The following is a 24255-nucleotide window of genomic DNA, read 5'->3' as shown; positions in this document are numbered from 1 at the left end:
GTTGATCGCTGTCGTAGCTGATGTGACTCTGTGACTATCATCGATAGTAGTTACCTATTCCACATTATACTACAACCTAATTACATTTTCCACCCTGAGGGCCTATATGCGCATGTGCCTGCTAACAGCCACATAGCTGACAGCAGTAGATCAAATCAATTTTGTTTATATAGCCCAAAATCACAATCACATTGCCTCAATGGGCTTTACAATCTGAACAGTGAATGACATCCTCTGTCCTTAGACCCTTAGATGGAAACAAAAAGCCTTTTAACAGGGAAAAAAGAAGACTCTCTCCCAGGACGGACAGACGTGCAGTAGATGAACAGAAAAGAACAAGAAAATCACAGTTTACAAGTTGCATCGACAGAATATCAGTAAGAGTTTGCTGGTCTGTAGTTGAAGTAGGAAAGTTGACTGCGAGTGGGTGCAACGGCATTATAGAGATTAGGATAAGCAATTTCACATCTTGTGTGTCAAAACAACACATCCATTTATCGAGCCTTTTTCAAAAGAGCGATACAGCAAAAGGATTTATTTGTTTACACCTGACTGGCAGTGCGAACTGTATAGACCAACATATATGCCAAAACCAATATCCCTCCTCTTCTCCCTTTTTTCTCTTAAGCTTTTCCATTCTGTGTAGTGCATTAAAATCTTTTTTAGGACTTTTTTTACCCCCTTTGCACTTTAGTGAAAGGTAGGCGAACGTTGATTTGTTTGGGGTGTTCTTGTGATTTCTCGAGAGGTGCTTCCCTGGGCGCAACCATCAAGATCAGGTAGCGTCAACAGCAGAATTCAGACCACAGAGCACAGTACGTTTTCATTTGGTAAGACGCAATAGGAATTTAGGTGTGACAAACACACTCTGGTCAGCCAAGATGCCAGCCGTTGGCAAATTCACGTTAGACCACAAATGCCAGCGTAAACACATGCGCAAGTCATGTTGAGTGAATGAACAGTGCAAGAAGTGGGGGTGGACTCACACAGTTTAAGCCCCTGGCCCACATTTAACTTTAAATCAGGGAATTCAGGAACCCTTACAAGTGCGTAGTTGAGATCAAAATGAAGGTTGGGTTTGAAGATGGGTGTGGTACCACCCATGAATATTGAGGAGTCATGAAATAACGTAGAAATTAAGTAGTCATGGGTCAGAATTTCAACATGTTGATCGCTGCTGATGTGACTCCGTGACGATCATTGATAGTAGTTACCTATTCCACATTATAGTACAACCCTAATTGCATTTTCCACCCTGAGGGCCTATATGCGCATGTGCCTGCTAACAGCCACATAGCTGACAGCAGTGAGAGTTTGCTGGTCTGTCGTTGAAGTAGGGAAGTTGGCTGTGAGTGGGGGAAATGGCGTCATAGAGATCGTAGAAATGATTAATACGTTTACACCTGTCAGGCAGTGCAAACAAACACACGTCATTTGAATGAAACACTAATGCCTCTGCCCTTCCTGCGTCCTTGTTACAACATACATGTAGGTGTGCACCGCAGTTCCAGTTTAACACACGCAATAGTGTTGGGAAAACTCAAACATGCATTTCCATGTATTCTACTCATTGTGAAATATCCACACAAGGTCATATCTAATTTCTGATATGCAAAACTAACATGCTCCTGCATTATCTCTTCATATCACGGTCGTGTGAAATCAGAAAAAACGGGGTCGACACAACAGCTTTATCTTTCCATTTTATTTTATTTTATTATCACAGCAGGTGAAAAATACAAGGAAAACATCATTATCATGTCCAATACCGCTACTTTACTAGTGCACTGTTCTAAAAGCAACACATGCTATAGCACAGCATGCAGCAACAAGAAATACAGCATCAGATACTAGAGATGATAATACATATACATCAAAGCAAGACCGGCAATATCAAACAGTGTAATTCCATCGAATGTTTGTCAGTGCTTGGCAAGCTCATCCTTGATTACTGCGCCTTTCCACATATCCAAATTATGTTACCTTCACACCCACACACAAACACTCACACAATAAAAACATCATCTTAAAAGTATATCTGGTAATTATGGCACACTGTACATTTGTAAAAATAGGGCCATCATACACAATCTTTACAGCTTTGGCACTTGGGTTAATTCAGAACATGTTCTGTAGAAATAATAAAAAAAACTAGTGCAACAATAAAATAGAGACTTTGTGGAGTACTGTTTTCTTCCGTTTATGGTCTGTAATGACTGTGATAAAAAGTCTGCAGATAAAAGGAGTCCAATCTTTTCTTGGAGCGCTAAATCAAACACTTTGGCGTTGCGGAGGGTGTTTTCCTAGGTTTTACAGTACATGCAGCATTTATCTAGTTTCCAAGGAAGGCCACCCATATAACAGCACCATAATGGTTACAGTATAACTAACTTAAAAACTCTCAAGGTCAGCAGAACAGTTTGTGGCATGACTGAAGCTAAAATATTACAAAATGCTACTAGAGAATCACACCACACTAAACAAAACAAAAAAAAAAGCTACAGAAACCTTGTTCCACCTCTCTCAAAACAATTGTGTGCTTCTCAAGACTAAGGGCTGACGGTATCGTTATATTTACACCATAAATGTATTATATTGCATTTCAACAGGCTTGCGATTAAGGAGTAGAAACTAATTTCATGAACACATTCCAAAATGATCAGCCATGTCATGAAAACTCGAGCATAAAATATGGGTTTAATAAGAGCACTGATCTGTATCAGTGAAAAGACCATTTGTCAGGTGCTGTTGGCTTCTAACGCAGGTTATAATATCCTTGTGAGATTTTTAGGAGCACATAAGCGCCATCACTGGCTTAGAGATTAAATGTTCCCACAAGCTGTCTAGTGTTGCAGCCTGTTTTATTTTTCCGCATACTAGTAAATAATATGCTTTGTGCTTCTTCTCGTTCTTATTAAGGTGCAGATCTGTTTGAGCTGTGACTTGATGGTAATTTATTGCGCAGGTGAGTGCTTTGCTCGTAACTGGTGCCCTAACTGCAGCCTCCAGTAATATAAAGACCTGCTGCAACCGGTTTCGAGCGGGACTAGAAAGGGATCGTCAAATTGTAAATAACGTTGTTGACACTTACTTATTGGTGCCCTGTGAGATGGAGGGGCATATAGCTTTGTTTGTACTCGACTTTTTCTACTGTCTCTTTGTATACGCTGTTGGTCAGACTGGTTGAGCTCTGTAATGTTTACTTGGGTGTTCCCCAACTGAAGCCATGCTAGTTGTGTACCTGAAATAAATACAGTGCTTTTAGGGCTGTCATTTGGTGCAAAACTGGTAAATCCTGGGACTGAATAAAGAGGGAAAACTTCAATAGATGATGGAGTGCCTCTTAAAATCTGTTGCGTTGTCCCAAGTCTATACTTTAAACTAATACTGTAAAGTATGTAAAGAAATCCAAAGCCTTTTATGGCCATGGTCATGTAGTCAATACCCTGTTTTAACTACTTTAGGCAGTAGTGTTAATCATGAGACGAGGACATAGATACAGTCTTGCACTTTTGGTCAAGCAGGCCAAACTGTCCTTTTAGCAGTTTTAGCACAATTAACTACATTCTCTCTATCTGAATGAACATAGATGTATTTATTTATCGCAGTACTATTAGTATACTGAAATATATTTCAGTACATATCATAACAAGTGTGACATTAGTGCATATGCTGAACATAAGTGCTGCTTTACGCTACTGTGCTTGATTCAATATTCCTCACTGACACCTTCTTATGTTGCACAACCACTCTCTGGCTTCCTTGTATCTTGGGTGTGGCCATCATTGCAAATTCTTCACTTGACCCTGCAGAACCACTTGAACCTACTGAAAAACCTTGAGTTTTCACCTGCATACCTTGACCTCTGACCTCCAACCCTTGCTCCGCAGCAGACCCATGTCTTGTCTGGACAAAGCCCTGTGCTATGTGTGCGACTTGCTCTCCACCTGATGACCCATTCTCCACCAACACTTGTCTGGACCTGGAGAGGGTTCCCTGTGAAAGGCCTTGTGCTACCTGCCCTGTTATCCCACCCATTCCTACTTGGCTATCTACAAGGACCACACCCTGAGAACCTTGGAGGCCACCAACCTGCACCAGCCCTTGAGTCATCCCAACATGGCCAATTGGTATTTGACCCACTGCCTGCTGGGTGCCACCTGACACCAGCACCATTTGGGGCTTAGAGTCGACTACGTACATGGGTGTGGCAGCATAGTACATAGTGGGCTGCTGTATGAGCATCGTCTGACTGGGAATCACAAGCTTGTCCTGGACATGTACATTGGGAACAGTGGCTCTTTCAGTGATACGTTCTTCCTGGACGATGGCGGAGGATCCAGACACTACATTGGAGGTGTTGAGGGTGTTGATGCTGGCATGGTCCCTGTCCCTCATCGTTTCTCTGTGAGTATGAACATGCGTGTGGGTGGAAGTGGAGGGCCTGGCAGGAGACACTGGTCTGGGTGGCGAGATAGAAACCCCAGCATCCACAGACTCAGTCACCAAGGTTGACCCGTGACAGATCTCAGCCAGGGTTTTGAATTTGGGCCCGAGATCATCGAGGAACGCAAGATCATCCTCATTCTCAAGAAGGCTGCAGCAACCTACAGAACCTGCCAGGGACTCCTGACCCTCATAGTCATAGATCACCAGACCATCCTTCTGCTGGGATTGTTGAGTGGCATGGTTGGATTTCTGTAAACAAATAGCACCAGAATATATTAAGTACAAAGTCAATTATACTTAACAGTTCAATTGTGACTGTATGATACAGCTTTTACTTGTCCTAATGTGCTGTATGATATATATAAAAAAGCTTTTTTGGTTAAGTTTTGGTTTAAAACCTTTATTCCTTGATCAGATTGGTGTTTTCAGTGACATTTTATGTACTTACACTTGAATAATACTCTCCCAGGAACTCGTCAGACAGGGCCATCCCATCAAAGGCCCCAGTCCTGTATCTGGAGTAAAGATGCTCTTGTCCTGTCATCATCCCAGCACCTGTGTAGTCCGTCTCCACTTGCCCACCGGAATAGTTATACTGGTTGTACTGGTGCATGTTTTCGGCTGTTAAGGTCCCCATGTTTACAGCACCACCTGAGGCTGCTCCTCCTAAGGTTAAGCCGCCTGCTTCTGCCAGTCCTCCGTGGTACCCCTGGTGGTAAGTGTTGAAGTTCTGGGTAGTTACTTGGCCAATATCAACTTCCACTGGGATATTCAGAAGAGGAACATCCTGTGGGAAAGAGATTAGATCTTGTCAGGAGATGCAGCATTTCAGGCAAATTTAATTTATTTTTTAAAAAAAATGTAAAAATACGTATTGTTACAGATCCATTCATACCAAGACTATGCTAATCAAAGTACCTTGTCTTCACCCTGTCCCTCGGTGTGATACGGGATCAGCTGTTGCTTAGCATCGTAAGGAATGGGCTTGAAAGCTCCAACAGCTGCCGCATCTCCACACAGGCAGAACAGCAGCAGCAGGGGCACCACTGAAACACACATTTGACAGTATGTCAACAGAAATTCTTATAAAAGAATACTTGTCAGGCCAAATTAAGTCCAATCATCAATCAGTGAATAGCTCATATTCATCAAAGGGATTTAACTCGTGGAAAAAATGACCAAATAATTGTGTAATCCATGATCTCTCTCTGTCTCTCAATCCAAAACTGCCTGTGACCCACTCCTTCTTTTTATGCGTACCTCTCCAAGCACGTTACAACATGTATGGTGAGGCAACTTAGCAGGGAAAATTTAATGAGTCTTATTGAAATAAGCAAGGGAGAGAAAGGAAGTCAGTTATACTCTACTCACGAAGCAGTAGCAGCAGTCCCAGGAGTAGTGCCAGGATACCTGAAGCCCCAAACACAGCTCCTCGACTGCCTGTCATTTCCGAATAACAGGTTTTAGTGGTCTCGTGGCAGGTGCACACAGTAATGTCCACCATCTGCACCTCATCACATGTCTTTCCCTGCTGGTCTTTGACGTCCACTGCCACTTTGTAATAGCCTGGCCAAAATCTGGCATGGTTCCGGAGAAGGGCCGTGGTATCTGAAGGAAAATGAGACCAACATTTTTAAAACATGCTGCACGAGTTATAAAGAAGTTTGTTTGTACCTTGTAACCCATCCTTTACGTTATCCAGAAGTGATAAAACCAAGATGGACCGTTGACAGACTTATTATGGCAGGAAAAGCAAAGACGGGGGTAATAAAATAAATGCTGCTTCAGTCTGTTTTGATTGTTTCAGCAATCCCTGCCAGTGACTCCCTGGAACTGGAAGGATTACATGGTAGGCAGTCTTTTATAAAGCTGTTCCCAAGAAAATAATAAAACATGCGCAGAATAAAAATATCATAAAAAATGTGTGCAATTATTCCAATGGAATGAACAATAAAAAAGCATGTGGCGTTGAAATGATCGACACCATCAACAAAGTCTTTTCAAATCGAATGTTTTGAAGTCAAAAATACTGAATTTGTCAAAAAATGCCTTTTTAATGCAAACCTTGACAAGATTAGGCCAAATTGTCATTTACCGATGATTTTCAGGACATTTACCAAGACATAATTGGAATCTCACCATTAAATGGCTCCAGTTGCCATTCCCCCTTGCTGAGCGCCTTAATCATAGTGAACTCAAATGGTGCTGCATTTGGGAGCTCATCTCTGTCCACGGCTGTGAGGTAGACGACACTATCCCCTTGGCACATTGTGTGAGTTTTAGTAGTCAGTTCAGGACAGTTATCATTGGAGTCCTCCACCTGAATGGCTATGGTCCCTGTGGCAGTTTTTGAAGGAGTGTCTGAAAGCCAAGAGATTAATATTTAGCTGCTGTGCACCATGTTAGTCCACTGGGGAATAATGACAACTGTCATATGAACAGAACTCACCGTTGGTGATGCATATAATTTCTGCATAGTACGTTCCATTGATCAAGAACTTGGACTCTCTGTCAGGCAGTTTATTCAGCCTGATATCTGCTGTCCTCTCATCAATAATCAACCAGTTGTCTCTGTCGCGGTGTTTGGCATACCTATCAATATGAAAATCCACATGTGAGCTCAAAAATAAGCCGTTAACGTAATGGTGTTTATACAACTGTGGTTCAATTCACTTTGTGGCCATACCGCACGTTGGTGGCCGTCTTTAGTGTGTCACTGTCAATCGCAGCGTATGTGCTGATGACTTTGCCGAGGGTGATGGTCGTGTGGTCCTCAGAGACAGTCACCACTTTGACATTTGGTTGGAAACGGGGGCCTTCCTTCTGATTGACCACGTTGATTTTAATGGGGTATCTTTTTTGTGTGGGCCCCGGTAAGGTGTGCGAGCTGCCAAAATTGTACACTGCTTTGTTGGAAACGCCCACTTCCAGGTTGAGCACCTTTAGTTCTTCATAGTCCAACGCCTGTGGATTCACGATAGGGAGTTCACATTAGCCTTCATTCATTGTTTAATCACGCTCGTTCACTTCACCGTTTACAATTTCAGTTCAGAAAAAGGAGGCTACCTTGTTAATCATGATGACTCCCTCGTTAGTTTTAGAATCAGTGGTGATAGTGAAGTAGCCAGCCTCATTCCCTGAAATGAATTCAAAGACAGCCAGCCAGTTCTCAGTGTACATCATATCCATGTCAAGAGCTTTGATCCTCATCACTTCCATGCCGATGGTGTTCTCCTCCACGCTTCCTTCATACTGAAATTAAAAAACAAACCACCAGTTTCTTTAGAACAACTGTGAAACATAATTTAAATTTAAAGAAAATTTAAAGAAAGCCAATTAAAAGAAAGCCATTTAAAGAAAAACTGGAACGTTGCTTGTGGTTATTGTGTCACACATACCGACTCTTTTTCCAGGGTTGGAACATTGTCATTTATGTCCAGAATCTTGATCTCAATTTCTCCGGTTCCTGCGAGTCCTCCTCTCTGTCCACCCATGTCTGACGCTTCTATGGTCAACTTATATGTATCTTGTTTCTAAAAAAAAAACAAAAAACAAAGAGACAGGAGCTAAAACAGAACGTCTCAGACAGAGGGGGAATACAGCGCTGCAGCAGGGGACAGTTTGAGAAAACCGACGCATTTTCGGAGCATTAAAGCATGTAAGCCTATTCTAGAAGTAACCCAAGTAAATCAAGACACTTTTCACAGAAGTAAGTATCCTAATTCCTGTGTTCAAACCTTCAATTAACACAATTAGTTCGACTGGCCAACAAAAGAAGACTTTCAGGTCAGTCAAGTGACTCACCTCGCGATCTAGAGTCCTCTGTCGAACCGTGACCTCTCCAGTCTGAGAGTTGATGTAGAACATCCCAGCACTGCTACTCTGCTCCACAATTCTGTAGCTGATCTTGGAGTGCATTGTGTTCTCCTGATCTGCATCAGTAGCTATCACTCTCATCACAACAGTACCTAGAAATCACACACATGAACGAAGCAATGCATGAGTTCAGCACAGGTAAAATAAAATGATCTGCCATGGCACAAATATACTTTAGAAGACTTAAAATACCTTCTGCACTTGATTCATTGACAGATCCAACTTGCTGTGCTGTAATGACTGGCGCGTTGTCATTTATATCCAGAACAGTAATAATCAGGTAAACATCCTTTTCAGCGGGGGTCCCGTCAAGGAATTTCGCAATACCTTTTAACTAAAAAAAAAAAAAAAAAAGATAACACAGCTATTTTAACACTGAGGACATGGCCGTAATGCATCAGATTCTGCAAAAAGGATGTATGTATGTGCTCTTACACGATAGAAGGCAATCTCCTCTCGGTCCAGAATGGTGTGGACTCTGACTTTGCCAGTGTCCCGTTCAACACTGAATCTGCCCAAAGGGGGCTCATCACAACCAGGCCCTGATAGGAAATAATGAATCCTTGTGTAGTTCTCCTTATCGGAGCGAATCTGAAAAACAAATACACAAACAAAATGAATCCACCTGATCTGGAATTATAACACAACAAAACATTTAATCATAACTATTTATGGTCACTTTTTCTGAATTTCATCCAAACTGTTTTCTCACAGGTCTGCATTATTGTTTGTTAGCAACCTAGCAACATGTGTATCTGGCTGAGTTATGAAACCAGATAAGCTTTAGAACAATCAAACACAGGTGTGTGTGTCTCAATATCAGAAAAGGTTGTATTTCTCATCATGTACTGCATCTGAGTCATTATGGAAGTCTGCCAATGTCTGGTGAGCTGAACTCACTCACACTCACAGTCTAACTTAGGCTTTGAACAACACAAAGGGAGAGGAGGTGGACACAATAATTAACTTGACAATCTTGTAATTAGTTCAAGGATTGTTGCTGTAAACATTTGTAAAATACTTATAAACTGACAGGACTTTCTGTTTTAATTGAATTCTTTAGACAAAAAAAATGAAATGAAATTTAAAAAAAAAAAAAAAAAAAAGAAATAGTACATACTCTAGCAATCTGGTCTAAGCCAATGTAGTCATTTCCCTCATACACGTCCCTGGGGGGTACGATCCACTCTCTCTTATGTCTCCGCAGCACTTGGCCATTTCCTTTCGCCCTCACTGGAACAAACTGCAGGTAAACAAAGAAGGAGGAAAACTTGATCATAGTTCATGTGAAACAATTACAAAATTATGACATATTGTTGCTTCTGACTCACGCACACTTAGTTTACACCTTATTTCTTTTACATCGCAGGGTAATATATGACTTTTGTTTGACATTTTCATGGCTTTATTGACAGTACAGAGGTAGATTGACAGGAAAAGGGATGAGAGAGAGGGGGGACACCGGAAGTCAGTCACAGTTGAGGGTGCTGAGGGGTCGGTCTGTATAATAATGACATAATGGGGTGCAACATTCATGTTTTTGCATTAACTTGAGTGGCCAGGATGACATGAACTGACATTAATTTACAACATTTGAGTACGCTTTGCACTACAGCAGAAGGCAAACTTAAAAACCAACATAGCACAGGTCAAAGCAGCTACATCAACTACAGTCAACAACAGCAGGGAGGTGAAGAGGGAGCGAAACACCCCAGACTCCTTTAAAAATATAAATAAACTGTGAGTTTTTGAGTGAGGAGAAACTTAATAAACTTTGTGAAATGCTGTCAATGACAAATTCTTAATCATTTGGGCCTTCTTGTATATTCGGCATATGTTTAAGCCTCGCTTTGGGGTGCTGCAGCCTCATGAGCACCCCAAGTTCACGCATCCATGGCCGGATTCGAACCCGGGGCCACTGTGGCGAGGACACAGCCTCAGTACAGAACATGGGGCTCCCCAAAACTCACACAAAAACTTTAACAAAAACTTAAAAACACAACTAAAAAGTCTTCTCATAGCAAAAACATTATATTATTGTAGTCCATAAATGATAAATAAATAAATGCGCAGTCTCTTTGAGCATAATTATCACCATCCATTGTGCCAGCGCTTAAATCTCCCCTATAGTTTGACTCGTTGGCTATAAAGTTTTCCCACATCCTGTATTTTAGGGAAATAAATACGAGGAGGAAATAAAGACAGAGCTTTCCCGTCACATAAACACGGTCACGGCTCATTTACTTCTAACCCCGCTGTTTTAACTGTGCCAACACGCACAAGCGCAACACGACGGAGGTGCCACACCTGTTTGAGATCACTTATCCAGCTCGATAATGACTCTGAATTCAACAATGGTGAAAAGGCACGTCGGGTCGCTCTTCACTCACCGTTAGGACGACGGCCAGTAGAATAAAAACGGCGCATTTCAGCAGAGGAGCCATCGGCTTCAGAAAGAAAAGAAAAATCCTGCCGTTGAAGTGAAATCGCGTCAACTTGAGTCTGATCTGAAGTCCTGCCTCGATCTCGTACAAGACTTTGACCCTTTCGAGGGGTAGGGACTTTTAGCGATAGGCGGTTCCTCTCTCGAGCTGATTGCTCACCAGCCACTGATAACAGGCAGAGAGAGGGAGAGGGAGAGAGAAAACACAAAGAGGCGGTGTGTCCACTTTGTGCATAGCTGTAATAGTTGTGTGTAGCCTATTGTCTTAGGCAGAGAGGGAAGAAAAAGGTAGACTGGACCGAGAGGAAGTCCACTCCAGAAGTGAGTGGGATCTAAACAAAGACAGAGACAGACATGCTTTTGTTGTGACTGTGGAGTGAGAATGCTGAGAATAAAGTTGTTTTTGTCAAAGAGAAGATAAAATGTCCTTCACTTCATTTATTTATGATTTTGATATTCAGCTTTAAAAAAAAAAAAAAAAATGTCTTGGAGTGCTTTTGGATCAACTTTCTCACTCATCTGTAAAACTTCCCCGGTGCCTGTGACATTCCCGAGTAGTGCATCTGTGTTTCTGGGGTCACCACACGTTGGACTGCCAGAGAGAGAGAGAGAGAGAGAGTGTGTGTGTGTGTGTGTGTGTGTGTGTGTAAATATTGGCACAGTGTGTGAGTTTGTGTTGCCAAGTTACATGAAACTTTCACTCCCTGTGTCCAAAGGTGTGTGGGAGAGGGAAATGATCTTGTCTGATTGGATCCATTTCTTCCACAATAAAGGGAATTGTAGTGAAGTTATCTGACAGCAAATCTCTTACATCGCCGGGAGTCTGCAGCCCTTGTGTCGTCTTTTTGTACACTTTTTCAGAGAGCGGTTGTTTTGTGATCGACAATTTTATCGCTCCTCATTCTTGGCTCTCTCTCAGGAGTATGAGCACAAAGGTGAATGGGTGGTTTCGATGGCGGCGTATGACAAATGCCAAGGGTTGCATGTCAGAGAAAAGGCGGCTGGACTCGTGCTTGATCCGAGATTGAAGCTACCAACTTTCATGGTTTCCTAGATTTAACAGAGCTTAAACAAAATAAAAGATCAACAAAAGATTAGAACTAGGACCCAGCCACAACACCTGCATGTTGACATTTCGAGCTGTGCGTACTAGTCACTACAACATAATTACACGAGTGCTCAGTGCTGATGAGTCGGATTACGATTATCTTCAATCTCGACTGCACGTCTGTAAATTTTCCTCGAAACCACTTCTGTGATAGTTCCCCCGCTACAACAGGTGTCTCCACGACCACATTTCCAAGATTCACAAAGTCAAAAACTTCAACTTTTGGTTGAGTACATTCTGAAAAATGCAGCAGAGCGAGTTTTTACCACAACATGGACCAGGGTGTGTCGTATGTGTGTCCACTTTGAGTGACCAAACTGCTTTTACAGGATTCACGCGTCAACATTGCTGTTAAAACTGCCAAGCTGTTTGCTGTTGTTACCGACCGATACGTGCGTACGCTGGGGTATCGGTGCGGTGTATTAGTCAGGATATTATCTCAGGCATTAGTTGCAACCCTTTAATGAATGAGTCCATGACATGAGAGCTGAATTAAAAGCTAATATAGATGATACAGATCAAGAATAAATCGTGTATCTATTAGTTTAATCTGACAGGTTTATGGTGTGCGCCTCTCTAAAACTAATGCAGCTCTACGATAAATCCTCCTTTCACATGTTTTGTTGAAACTCTTTTTAAAAGGTGTTGACTCAACTCTCGGGTATACACTGCTAGGAGTGGGAGATCAGACAATATTGTAGAGATGACTATTGGTTCCTTCATAATAAAATTAACACAATGAGATTTTTGCTCAGTAATAATCAATAATGTGGATACAATGACCAAGTGGGTAAAGGCAAGTATTGAAACAAGTACAACAGTCTGGTAAGTTCAGGAAAAATGGCACCACTTTATTGTAATGCAGCCTTTATAAACAGGAAACACTTGTGACATATCATAATCTAATCTAAGACCTCACCACCAGACAGCTCAAGGCAAGACGGTAAACCGAGAGTTGTTGGCCTTTGTGATATGTCGGAGAGAAAATGAAAAGAAGCTTGTTGCTACTTGTTGCACAAGTCTAGTCTCCATGTCCTGTCTAGTTAGATGAAACCAAAGACGGACAGTTATGGGCATGTGTGGAGACGAAGATGCTTTTAAACCCACCGCTCGGACGTATGTTGCGTGTTGGTGGTGGTGTTTTTCTCTGCTGGGTGAGTGAAGCAGAGAGAGTTTCACTGACGACATCGTGGTTTGCCAATTTTGTGGACATAAACCCGAATATGCGCTCAGATTACACGAGAGCGGACTTTCTCATCAGGAAAAGAGGGGCGGTAATAAGATGGCTGCCAAGCGAGAGACCCCCGTTTGAGACATATTAATACAGGAGTTAATCCAGCTGTTGTAGTAGACTGCTCCCAGGTGTGCCTCTCCTGAATGAACACGTAAATTAACTGTATGTTTCGTCATGCTTGATGTCACTTTCACAGAACCAAGTACTACACATTACCCAATAACAATCAGGTGGCCATTACTCACATCATTCTCGAAAAAGACACCACTCAGCAATCTGTCTCACCCAAACATGAACTGAAACACATGACGCGCATACTCCACCCTGCCTATCCCAGGCGCTCAGCCAATGGGAGTGGAGAGGGAAGGGTGGAGTGCATTATGCACTCAGAAAACTTTCTTACCTCAGGGACACATATGTCGTCGTCATAATCTGATTGGGAACACTGCTGTCGCACATTTCGTCTGAAAACACCTGTCATGTGCCCTCTGGCATTGACAGTGTGTCGACACCACACAGCACACCTTTCTTAAGCAGGCTTTGATGCAAGTTGAATGTTATAATGACGCTGAAAGACGCTTTCTGCAGAAGCACACACTTCCTTCTAACTGCACTTCTCAGGAAAAATAGAAAGAAAGAAATTGAGCAATTCTGTTATTTACAGGATCTTACAACTATCAACTGTGGCTCATTTATTCTAGTGAGTGTACAGCGTGGGAGACAGAGGTCAGACTTAGTGTCACCAGGAGAATGAGTAGAAACATTAACGGGTTTACATGTGCGCTTGTGTGCAAACACTAAAGCCTGAGCACGACAATAATTCACTTTCATTTCAGCTTTGGGAGTGACAGGAGGGTATTTTACTCGGTCTGTTTTACATTTGCCGTGCAGCCTCTCAGCCCAAACAGCCTTTTCGTTTACGTCCACGCCCATGACTCACATGTCTTCCTGACATTTTTCTCACCTTTCCTGTTGCAGCCCCCACGTACTGTAGTCCGGCTTCCTAAACAACACCCCCTCCCCATCACAGTAGATGCAAGTTGGATGCCTTTAAGGACACAGACCTCATGTTGCTGTGGCTGTTGACCGCTCTCACTTTTTTTTTTTTTTTTTTATCAGCAGTTTATAGAGATAGAGATTGCCTCGCTGTGGGAGAAGAGCCTCCCCCACAGCAGGCTTCATTCAGCAGCACATTCCTGTGGTGTTAAGTGAGGAGCCCGATTGTGTTTCTCCTGCCCTGAACGCTTCGCTGGAGCTGCAAGACAAGAGAGGAGGAGGCACAAGGGGGTCGATCTGCTTACCTAGGGTGGATTTCTCAGACCAGAATGTCCTGTAAAACAAGCAGACACATGCAATTACCTAATACGTGGACACAAATCAATGCAATATCCCTATAAAAGCGGGTTTTAAAGGCTTTTTTAAAATGTTTTGGCTCTCATGTTGCAGAGCAATAACTCTCCCATGAGAAATTACATGGTGTGCAGCTTTTTTGTTTTGGTGCCTTGCAACATTCAACAGTTGATTCCAGCTGGAGGAATATGTGGGCAATGTGTCCCTCTGCTGGCAGAAAATAAATAAATATATATTTATATATATATATATATGTGCAAAAACTTTCAGGGAGTGTTGGGTGCGTTGAGCACATACCGCTTTGTAAGGTGCTTCTGCCGGAGGCTCTCACAGTCCAGCCTGGGTGGGGCAAGGTGTGTCCTGTCTTCTGACTCACCGTCGGTGGCAGCTATCACAGTCCTGCCGGGGAGAGAGTGTGGGAGTACACCAGTTGTTAATTTTGAGTTTTTAACACCGACGCTAATTCATCACCTCTCACTTTGAGTTCGGTAAACCTCCGGTGAGTTTTCCGTCGAGAGGAGTTTGTCAGAAAATGGCGAGTGTTTTATTTTTGAACATCTGCCTGCTGCTGGTGAGTGCTTCCACTTTTTGTTTTAAGTCCTTTAAAAGTATCAAATGTGGCGTTTAAGCTCCTTTTTTTTTTTCTTTTACCATGTTTCCTGTCAGTAAAGTAAAGAGGAGTGCGGTTATTTTTGTAATTAGGGGGAAGCTTTGGGTACATTTCTACGCAGTTTTTACTCGATTAAAAGTCGTTATCGACCTTTCTCCAGGTCCTGTCCGCCGTGGAGTCGTGTTTTCTCCCGCAGTCTGTCTACGTACATGTGCCACACACAGTCGAGGCCGGACGACACATCACAAAAGGTATATATTACTTATTATTTCTTCATTAACGACCTCTCTTTTTCTTTTTTTACTCTTCCTCTCCCACATTCGCTTATGCTTCCTCTCTTTTTTTAACCCTCCTTTTCTCGTGTTTTTCAGTGAATCTCGCCGACTGCGACATCAAACCAACGCTGTTGTCCGTGTCGGACCCGAGTTTTACAATAAACAGTAATGGAGAAATAGCAGCGCTGCAGTCTGTGTCTGTGTCGGCGAGCGGGCAGACATTTTCTGTGGAGGCTTGGGACAGCAGAGGACACAAGCGTGAGATGGAAGTTCACCTTATCCTCGGTGCAATGCAGCAACGGGAGGTAAGTCAAGGGGATTGTGTCCTCCTGCAGGTCTTCATGTTGCTGGATCTTTGGCTTTTTCCTGATCTGGTCGCATGTCTCAGCAGAAAGGAGGCCAAGGCGTACTGAGGCGCTCCAAGAGGCGGTGGAGCCCCCCAACCTTTCACATATTGGAGGAAGTTGAGGGACCTTATCCAAGAGACATTGAAAGGGTAAGATTGAATTTTTTTCCACCCTAGATTAACTTCATTCACACACCCAGACACACCTGTTAATAATGACATCATGACATGACTTTCAGTTGACTTTCTGTAGTGATTAATCTCTTCAGTGTGTTTGTACCTGCCTGTAAGAGATTGTCAGCCAGGTATGAGTTTTATGTGTTGCGCAACTTTTATTATTATTATCATCATCAGTTAGAATGATGCCTAAAAGAATGAGTTTGTTTTTAGGTTGAACAAATGTGTTATTGTAATTTCAGTCCTGTATCCAGAGGTGGGAAGTACAAATACTTTGTTACTGTACAGGTATCTAGTACGTCACTTGAGTTGCCAACTTTTTACTTTTACTCCCCGCATTTTAAAACAGATACCTGTACTTTCCACGCCTCACAATGTGAGAACATGCTCGTCACTTTGATTTAATGCTTATATGCTACTTTTTACCAACCCAAAATGTCGGCATTTTATGTCTCAACAATCAACTATCTTTCTGGTGCGTTTACAAAAACATCTCAGACAAATCTTACTGATTCTACCTTTTTAGGTTTAATAGTCTTTGACTTATACTAGTATGACATGAGCTTCAGTTAGCTTTGCACAGAAATGGCCTGTACTTTTGCCACCTCTGCCTATATTTTTTTTAATAACAGTAACACAGTGTTATTACATTTTCTATAAAACACTAATATGGCAGAATTCAATACCCTATTCAAATGTCCATGCTGTAATAGTTGTTATATCACCGCAATCCTAATTGGAATCTGCCTAAATGGGTTTCCTTAACTTTGAGAGAGGATTTATGAATAACAGAATCTGTGTGCAACTGTTTACTTGTTTCTCTTTTAATCATTTATTTTCTATTTTTTTTAGATTGCCTCAGATACAGAAGCCGAGTTCAAGGTTTACTACACCTTCAGCGGACCTGGTTTCAATGAATATCCAACGGGTGTGTTCGAACTTGACCGGGAGACAGGGATGTTAAGGGTGCTCAAGAAGGTTGATCGTGAGGCATTTGACTCATTTCCAGTGAGTGTGAACTAGGCCTTAAACCAGCTATTGTATTCCTCGCCAATAAATCTGACGAGTATTTTCCTCAAAGACTTGATTAATCGTTTGGTCTATGAAATTAACCAGTGGACTTTTTTTCTTCTCTAAACAGTTAGTGACCAGAGTGACCGACAAAATAACAGGAAAGGAGACAGACAAGCCTTTGACCATCACCATAGAGGTAGACGACATTAATGACAACGCTCCGACATTCGTAGGCCAGCTGCAGTACAGTGTGGCAGAGCGAAGCAAAGCAGGTGAGGGATATGAAAATATACACCAGAAATTCTGTGGTGTTTGACGTTCCAAGTGTGAATGACGCTCCATGACCATGTTTTAAACCACAGGTACACAGGTGGGCTTGGTGAACACTACAGACCGAGACAAAATAGGGACCGATCACGTCAAGATCAGATATACTCTCTTGTCTGGGTCAGACCTGTTTGCCATCGACCCAGAGACAGGTGTCATCACTACAAAAACCAACACCCTGGACAGAGAGGTGAGCGCCATCGAATCCGTGATTGACTTATAAATACGATGGTATAAATTCTTTGTCGTGGCCTCTTGCGTCATCATAACATCTTGCTTAAATTTTCACATATCATTTTGTCATGTTTCTTTCTTTAGACAAAAGACAAGCACATGGTGATAATACAAATCAAAGACCGGAACGGTGCAAACAGTGGTCTGTCCAACACCGGAACAGCAACCATTACTGTGACTGATATCAACGACAACCCGCCGACTTTCACAAAAACACCTGTAAGTGATCAGCAGTTACACATCTGGAAATAATGTCTTTAAGTTTGGTGTCAATTAGGCCTGTCACAATAATTATATTATGGACTTATCACACATATTTTACTGTACATATCTTAGGTACACGACCTCGATCACATTTGCCCGATGAGTTTACATGCAATTTGTGTCAACAAGGGCCCAAGAGTCCATGTTATTCCCTTTTTATTGTTTTTTATTTTTTATATATTTTATGTTTCACATTGGGACAATATATTGTCTAGCAGAAGTAGTTATTGTGACAGGCCTTTTAACACAACAGGTGTCAATTTATAGAAAGTCTTTGTTATCACTGTACAGGGCATTAAACCAATGTGTTTTGAAGCTGTTTAACAAAAAAAAAAAATGGGTGTCTAATTTAAGTGTTTTCACTTTTTGTTTCCCTCAGTACAAAGCCACTGTCAAAGAAAATGAAAATGATAAACTTATCCTACGAATTCCCGTTGAAGATAAGGATCTGATAAACACACCAAACTGGATCTCTAAGTTCGTCATCACTAAAGGAAACGAGAATGGAAATTTCAGAATCGATACCGACCCCAAAACAAACGAGGGGCTTCTGTATGTCACGAAGGTGAGTACGATTTTTCCTTTTTATGGAAAGCGAAGACCTATATCACAGCATTTGTATTTACAACACAACCCCTCCCTGTTTTTCCAGGGCTTAGATCATGAGAAGAACAAAAAACTAACGCTTGAGGTCATGGCACGTAATGAAGCTGACCTGAGCGGGACCAACGCCCAGTGGGAGTCCATCCCTGTGGATTTGACTGTCACCAACATCGACGAGGGTCCACAATTCACAGCTCCTACCATTACCTTCACTGTCAAAGAGAACGTACCGAACGGCACGCTGATAGGAAGTTACAAAGCTGTAGACCCTGAGTCCCAGAAGAGCGACGGCATCAGGTGAGCCATCTTACTTAGTAACAGTAACAGACAGAATTGCAGCTAATCCTCAAGACCCCAGCTATATTTTCTGTTACTCCTCTCAAACACTGGAGGGCAGACTTTAACTGCTGAATGGAAGAATGTGCTGCTAATACACAAGTACTTTTTCTCCCTTGTTTCTCAGTTATTACAAGGTCACAGACCCAGCCTCCTGGATCAATGTGGACAAGAACAGCGGAGAGCTGAGGGTTGCAAACACAATTGACAGAGAGTCACACTTCGTCCAGGATGGAAAGTACAACATCACCATGAAGGCTGTTGATGCCAGTAAGTTTGTACATTTCCTCTTCCGTTGACTCCACACAGCTGTTACTTTAATCACCCAAAAAAAATGCACGTATATTGCTTAGAGCTCAAGTTTACCTCCTGTGCTTTCATAACACTGCTAAGCCTTATATAACCACTGGACTGATAAAGAAACCACAGGCTTCAAACATGCGCTGTTATCTTATTCTTTACCACATCCCTTACCTGGTTTCATATTTGGCAATACCCATCATACTGCCACCAAGACAACTGTGGTTTGTGAAGGTGTTGTGTTTACAAATGGAATAACCACTGACGACACCTTTGTCAGCTCCACACCTTTCAATGGTATTGTTACACCAGCGGAAGATTATAAGGGACAGCAGCTCCACCCTTACCAGTATCTGTCTGAACAAACTGCCAGCTATGTTCTGACTAGTTGTATACAGTGACTCACAGTTGTTTGGTGGAAATTGGGCTTATCTCAGCACATAAGAGTTTCACATTTCCAGGGAAATGACAAGTGTTGTTCCAGCGCAACTTGGTCCATCGGTTTTTTTCTCTGTACTGACAAATACTAACGTCATTCTAATGTATTTCAGGCTCCAAGACAGGCACAGGAACAGTGATCATTGTGGTGGAGGATGAAAACGACAACATGCCAAAGGTCCCCAGTGGTCCCTCCCTGGTGATTTGTGAGGAGCCGGGAAAGCTTGGCTCTGTGACTGTTGTGGCTGAAGACCCCGACCAGGCCCCCTACTCTGCCCCCTTTAGCTTTAGTCTTCTATCTAATGACGGCAAATGGTCGTTGACACCATTTAATGGTAGGTGCTTGCATATTTACCCATTCGATCTATGTTTGGTAAAGAGTGCAGTTAGTTTTGTTATTGGCCCTTTTGGATAAAAACTTTTTGTATATCAGATACAAACACCATGTAGCCTCGAATGGTGACTCAAGTTGACAGGAGACATGTTTAACAACAGCAGAACATTACTGAAAAAGCTCTGCAAGACTTGTTCAAAGGACTCACACAGTATATTTTGTGTGTGTGTGTGTGTGTGTGTGTGTGTGAAAGCTGTCAAAACAAACCACTAAACACAAAATCAAACAGAAGCATTCATGGCCAGTCAACGAGCCAGAGGCAGGCCTAACATCGATTGTTTACCACTCGACTGATAATGATTTTTTGAGCCTGAAACCGACTGTGGTGGAAGAGGAATTCAGATCATTTATTCAAAGTAGCAGTATCACACTGTACAAATACTCCATTACAAATTAAAGTCCTGCACTTTTACTTAAGTTCAGAAGTATTTTCAGCAAAAGCTTGTCGACATGCAGCAGAATGATCCCTGTTAGTTATATATATTACATTACTGGATCAGGTTTCAGTAGCTTGAGGTTGTACTCATTGTAACTTCTATTTTTCGTAACTGTCACAAAAATGGTCAAGTAGAAATCTAAAGTGGCAAAAAGTTAAAATGCTTAAGTACTTAAGTGAAGTTTTACTTTTGTAAATGTAACTACTCCAACATATTAAAAGCTAAAAGAAGCTATAAAAAATCTGATGACTGCATATTAGCTGAAACGATTTTAAAAGGTGTGGTTTTCTTTATCCCTAAACAAACAGAATAAACAAACTCTTCGTTTTCATGACTGAATAAACAAACTGACCTTAAAAGGACAACACAGTTTTTTTTTTTTTACTGTATTACTTGCCTTACCTGCCACCTCTCTAGGGGACCTTATTTTCCTCTGGGACCAGCTTGTTTATTCATTCATGGATATAATAAATATTTCAGAGTTTGTATTATTACCTCATTAATAGTGTAAATATTAAAATTCTTTAATTTGAGTTTGAATTTCTTCTCCAGAACTACGTGGGGACCCTTAAACATATCATAACATAACATAAATGCAAAAATGAAGCATTCTTTAACCCAAAATACACTTTTAAAAGAATCATGACCACGAAATGTACTCAGTGGGACATTTTTCAGCTGAAAAATAAACTTGCGCTCCCTGGTGGACAAACAAAATTGATTCTTGAGACAGATTTTTCTAAATGGCAACATAACAATACAAAAAATATTATGTACTGCACATTTTGATATTGTTTTACTATTGTTTTAGTGGGTTTAAAAGTAATTTTGTCCTATTTGTGATGGCAACCAATTGTAAACCTTGTGAGACTTTTTGTGCTGACAGTTATAGAGGGTAATTATCTTCATACAAAAGGATATATGTGTTTTTTTGTTAAAAGCATCATAATTCTGCTCTGCCCTGAAAAAAAGGTTTAAAGTGTTCTGTGAATTGTTAAGTTGCTGTTTCTCTGAGAAAAATGTAAGTCTCTTCATGCATTCTGCACCTGTGTTTCCTCCTCAGATACAGCAGCTAAGTTAAAGCAGATCAAAGAGCTTCATTTGGGGATTCACGAAGTTGAGGTCATGGTTACGGATCTGCAGGGCAAAGGTGAAAAACAGATAGTGCCCGTAAGGATCTGCGAGTGCCGGTTTGGAGCCTGCTTGTCCCAGGATCGCTCTGTGTCATTAGGGGGACTGGGTATACTGGCTCTGCTGTTGCCTCTGGCCCTCCTCCTACTGCTCGGTGAGTCTCGCACTGCTATACTCTTTGCCTGCAGAGTTGTGTAGACTACACTCTGTAGATAATAAAACAGGCCTTTTGTGCTCTAGGACTAGAACTAAAGAAGTTTAAGCATTGTATACATTATTTGGCCCTTGTTAGTATTATAAAGTGTGTAATGTCATTATGTTCACTCCACACGTGAAGCACTGTTGATTATGAAATGCACTTATTGTGCACTCATTTCTTACATACTTGCTTTGTTGTTGCAGGCTTACTCCTCGCCTTTTTCTGCGTGACAAAGGATAAGCCGAGCAGATTTCCTGATGGAGAAGACAGCGGTGGAATCCTGATAAAATCAAACACTGAGGCCCCAGGGGATGAAGTGGTAAGGACCTAATAATAAAAGCATTGCCTAGGCTCATATCCTCGTAAAGAAACTTTATTTTTATCCCCCCCCATCAGTTTGCTTCATTTATTTAATTGTAGCTCAACTTTTTTTCTTTTTGTTGTCTCGCTCGACAGGATCTCATCACTGTTCCCTCTATTGCGGTTGACCAAGTGACGAAGGGCTCAGTTAAGGGTCTTGCGGTGAATCCAGGATGGCTCGGGAACAAGAGCTCCAGCACGATTGGAGGCCGTAGCGTACATGAGAACGGGATGTATACGTCCGGTGTTGTCACAGGTGACGCGCAAGAGTACTACTCAGCCCAATACGACAGTAACCTGTACGGTGCTAACCAGTTGAATGGAGGCCATTTTGTTGGTAGTGGCGCGGACTTTGACAGCAGATACATGCAGGACTCAGCCTTTCTTCAAACCTGGCAAACAAATGGACGCTACCTACACCAGGTAAGGCTGTTTTATAGTTCAAAGCATGCTTATATTAATGTACATAGAGGTAGAAAAAAACATGTCTGTGAGTGAAAGTGGGAGAGTGTGGCAGAATTAAATACGTCCAGAAGTGTACACCTTTTATTCTCTGTGGTTTAATAACTTCTTTGTTATCTGGAAGAGCTTCGGTAACTCTCATGTGTAATATAATCTTGTTCTCTAAGCCGTGATAGTATCCTCTGTAAACTTTAATATTTCTCAGCTTCTTGCAGAGAAATAATACTTCTTTCTAACTTGTTTGTGTTTGTTCGCCGTGTAATATCTGGCTGCCAGTCATATCCTGAGCAGACTTACGTTATCACACAGTGGAGAATCTCGCCTCCTGTAGCTCAGGCTTTAGTCTACAGCAAGTAATAACATGCTTCCTCTCCCTTCCTCTTTGTTTCGCAGAAACTGTCCTTCATGGGAACAGAGGAGGATGGGCGGTACGCAGACGACATCATCCACGCCTACGGCTTCGAGGGCGCAGGCTCCGTAGCCGGCTCCGTCGGATGCTGCAGCGACTACGCCGACAACAACGACCTGGACTTCCTAAACACCCTCGGACCGAAGTTCAAAACTCTAGCAGATGTTTGCACAAAGTCATGAACAATAGCGCTCAGGAAGAATGGTGTTTACTTGTAACTGTACAGGATGTGGATGATTTGGATGCCCCTGAACATGAATGACAAACAGAACAAGCAGGTGGTGACAGAGTGTGCGCAGTGCCCTACTTTGCTTTTTGTTGCTAGATTTTTTTTGTCTTTATTTTTCTTGCTGCTTTTTGGTAAAAAGTCTTTTGCACTGAAAACTCTGTTGATGCAATCCGTTGTACATACTTTGTGTTTTGTATCGAGTGTTGTTTGCCTGTAGATTCTTGTTTTTCCCATCGATCCACCCATCAGCTTCACCCGCTTTTTGAGGGCGATGGGCTGGTTTTGCTTCATAATGGAAGCTGTATAGATATATGCAGTGAAGGGCTGTAGGGTTTTCTATCAATTAGTAACAAACTTTGGGTATTTTGGTTATTATTGATAAACTAGTCACAGTTTTGCATTCGTGTGGCTGATTTTCAAATGTTTGTTTAGTTTTGATATTTTTTTTTAAGAAAAAGAAAACTAATAAATGAAACAATAAAATAAGTGCCTTTTTAAATATGTCACATGAAAATACCTCCTTGCTCACAATCGTTTATCTCTTTTAAACAAAAGTGTTGACTGTTCACTGGTTTTCCAAAACACACTGTAATTATCTGCGCAAACACATTCCAGTGCGGCTCTTGACCTCCGACTGGGCGTAGCTTCAGCCCTCGGTGTCATCGAGGTTGTTGCGACATTCTGACAGTAATCCTGTGAAAGTCAGCACAAGGGCGTGAACGGGCGGAGCAGGGTGTCACTGACACCATCTGCAACCGTCTGAACACAACAATGATCCGATACAAGAAAAGCCAAAGCAGAGCAGGAAAATATGCTGGAACCTGTAAATGAAAAGGGAATCTGACATTCTCACATGTGTATATATGAATTGTTCAAGTTGTAATTGTGCATGTCATTAAAAGAATGTGGTGACCTTAATTTAATGGAAATAAATGCTTTATTGAACAGGCTATTTAAGCTGACTCATCTACATGCACGTAGGCTTTGCTTACAGCTGGGCTCTCATGTTACAGTTTGCTTTCTGATACACATTAACTTGTGAAATTAAAAAAAAGGCTTCCTCTCACTGTTTCGACTTTGTACTTTGGTGGACTGATAAAACAGAATAATAGAGCAGAGCACAAACAGTCGTTCATTGTGCTCAGCCTCTGAGTGTACTGTGGTGAATGATCTACTGGGTGTGGCACTTTGAGCTTGCACAAACTGGCTCCTAGCTAATATTTACCCTCGGTAGATCAAGTTGTTGCACT

At 41.9% G+C, this 24255-nt stretch overlaps 2 protein-coding genes across 3 annotated transcripts; one reads left to right on the top strand and one right to left on the bottom strand.

Moving 5' to 3' along the window:
* Positions 1 to 1690: 1690 nt before the first annotated feature.
* LOC311266918 (desmoglein-2-like protein) lies at positions 1691 to 10886 on the bottom strand. Its single transcript, XM_084369605.1, has 14 exons — positions 10716 to 10886; positions 9446 to 9568; positions 8761 to 8916; positions 8518 to 8659; positions 8254 to 8417; positions 7848 to 7982; positions 7516 to 7701; positions 7136 to 7413; positions 6899 to 7041; positions 6589 to 6810; positions 5821 to 6057; positions 5368 to 5495; positions 4898 to 5236; positions 1691 to 4698 (listed from the first exon to the last, which is right to left on the bottom strand). Exons 1-14 carry the CDS (start codon positions 10767 to 10769, stop codon positions 3691 to 3693), a joined length of 3315 nt encoding a protein of 1104 aa, XP_084225731.1. The 5' UTR covers positions 10770 to 10886; the 3' UTR covers positions 1691 to 3690.
* Positions 10887 to 14758: 3872 nt separating this feature from the next.
* Positions 14759 to 23955, top strand: dsc2l (desmocollin 2 like). 2 transcript variants are annotated; one of them, XM_084369611.1, is made up of 16 exons: positions 14759 to 15031; positions 15231 to 15321; positions 15442 to 15650; positions 15734 to 15841; positions 16721 to 16876; positions 17010 to 17154; positions 17245 to 17399; positions 17528 to 17662; positions 18087 to 18272; positions 18360 to 18607; positions 18774 to 18916; positions 19498 to 19719; positions 21279 to 21500; positions 21749 to 21864; positions 22002 to 22328; positions 22761 to 23955. In XM_084369611.1, the coding sequence occupies exons 1-16, from the start codon at positions 14993 to 14995 to the stop codon at positions 22956 to 22958; spliced, it is 2700 nt and encodes an 899-aa protein (XP_084225737.1). In that variant the 5' UTR covers positions 14759 to 14992; the 3' UTR covers positions 22959 to 23955. The 2 variants fall into 2 exon arrangements, with proteins under 2 accessions (XP_084225737.1, XP_084225738.1); XM_084369612.1 differs by having other exon boundaries at positions 14760 to 15031; positions 15737 to 15841.
* The last annotated feature ends 300 nt before the right edge of the window (positions 23956 to 24255 follow it).

The sequence above is a fragment of the Pagrus pagrus genome, assembly GCF_965226575.1.
Source record: "Pagrus pagrus genome assembly, chromosome: 12".
Classification (NCBI taxonomy): Eukaryota; Metazoa; Chordata; class Actinopteri; order Spariformes; family Sparidae; genus Pagrus; species Pagrus pagrus.
The sequence above is the reverse complement of the archived record's forward strand: the minus strand, read 5'-3'. Positions and strand labels throughout refer to the sequence as shown.

Excerpts from the sequence above, each read along its gene's own strand:
- LOC311266918 (XM_084369605.1), bottom strand. The coding sequence starts at position 10,769 with ATGGCTCCTCTGCTGAAATGCGCCGTTTTTATTCTACTGGCCGTCGTC. Across the intron at positions 9,569-10,715 it reads TACTGGCCGTCGTCCTAACG|TTTGTTCCAGTGAGGGCGAA; the intron begins GTGAGTGAAGAG and ends GTTTACCTGCAG. Across the intron at positions 4,699-4,897 it reads TGGGAGAGTATTATTCAAGT|AAATCCAACCATGCCACTCA; the intron begins GTAAGTACATAA and ends ATTTGTTTACAG.
- dsc2l (XM_084369611.1), top strand. The coding sequence starts at position 14,993 with ATGGCGAGTGTTTTATTTTTGAACATCTGCCTGCTGCTG. Across the intron at positions 17,663-18,086 it reads CGACTTTCACAAAAACACCT|TACAAAGCCACTGTCAAAGA; the intron begins GTAAGTGATCAG and ends TGTTTCCCTCAG. Across the intron at positions 19,720-21,278 it reads GTCGTTGACACCATTTAATG|ATACAGCAGCTAAGTTAAAG; the intron begins GTAGGTGCTTGC and ends TTTCCTCCTCAG.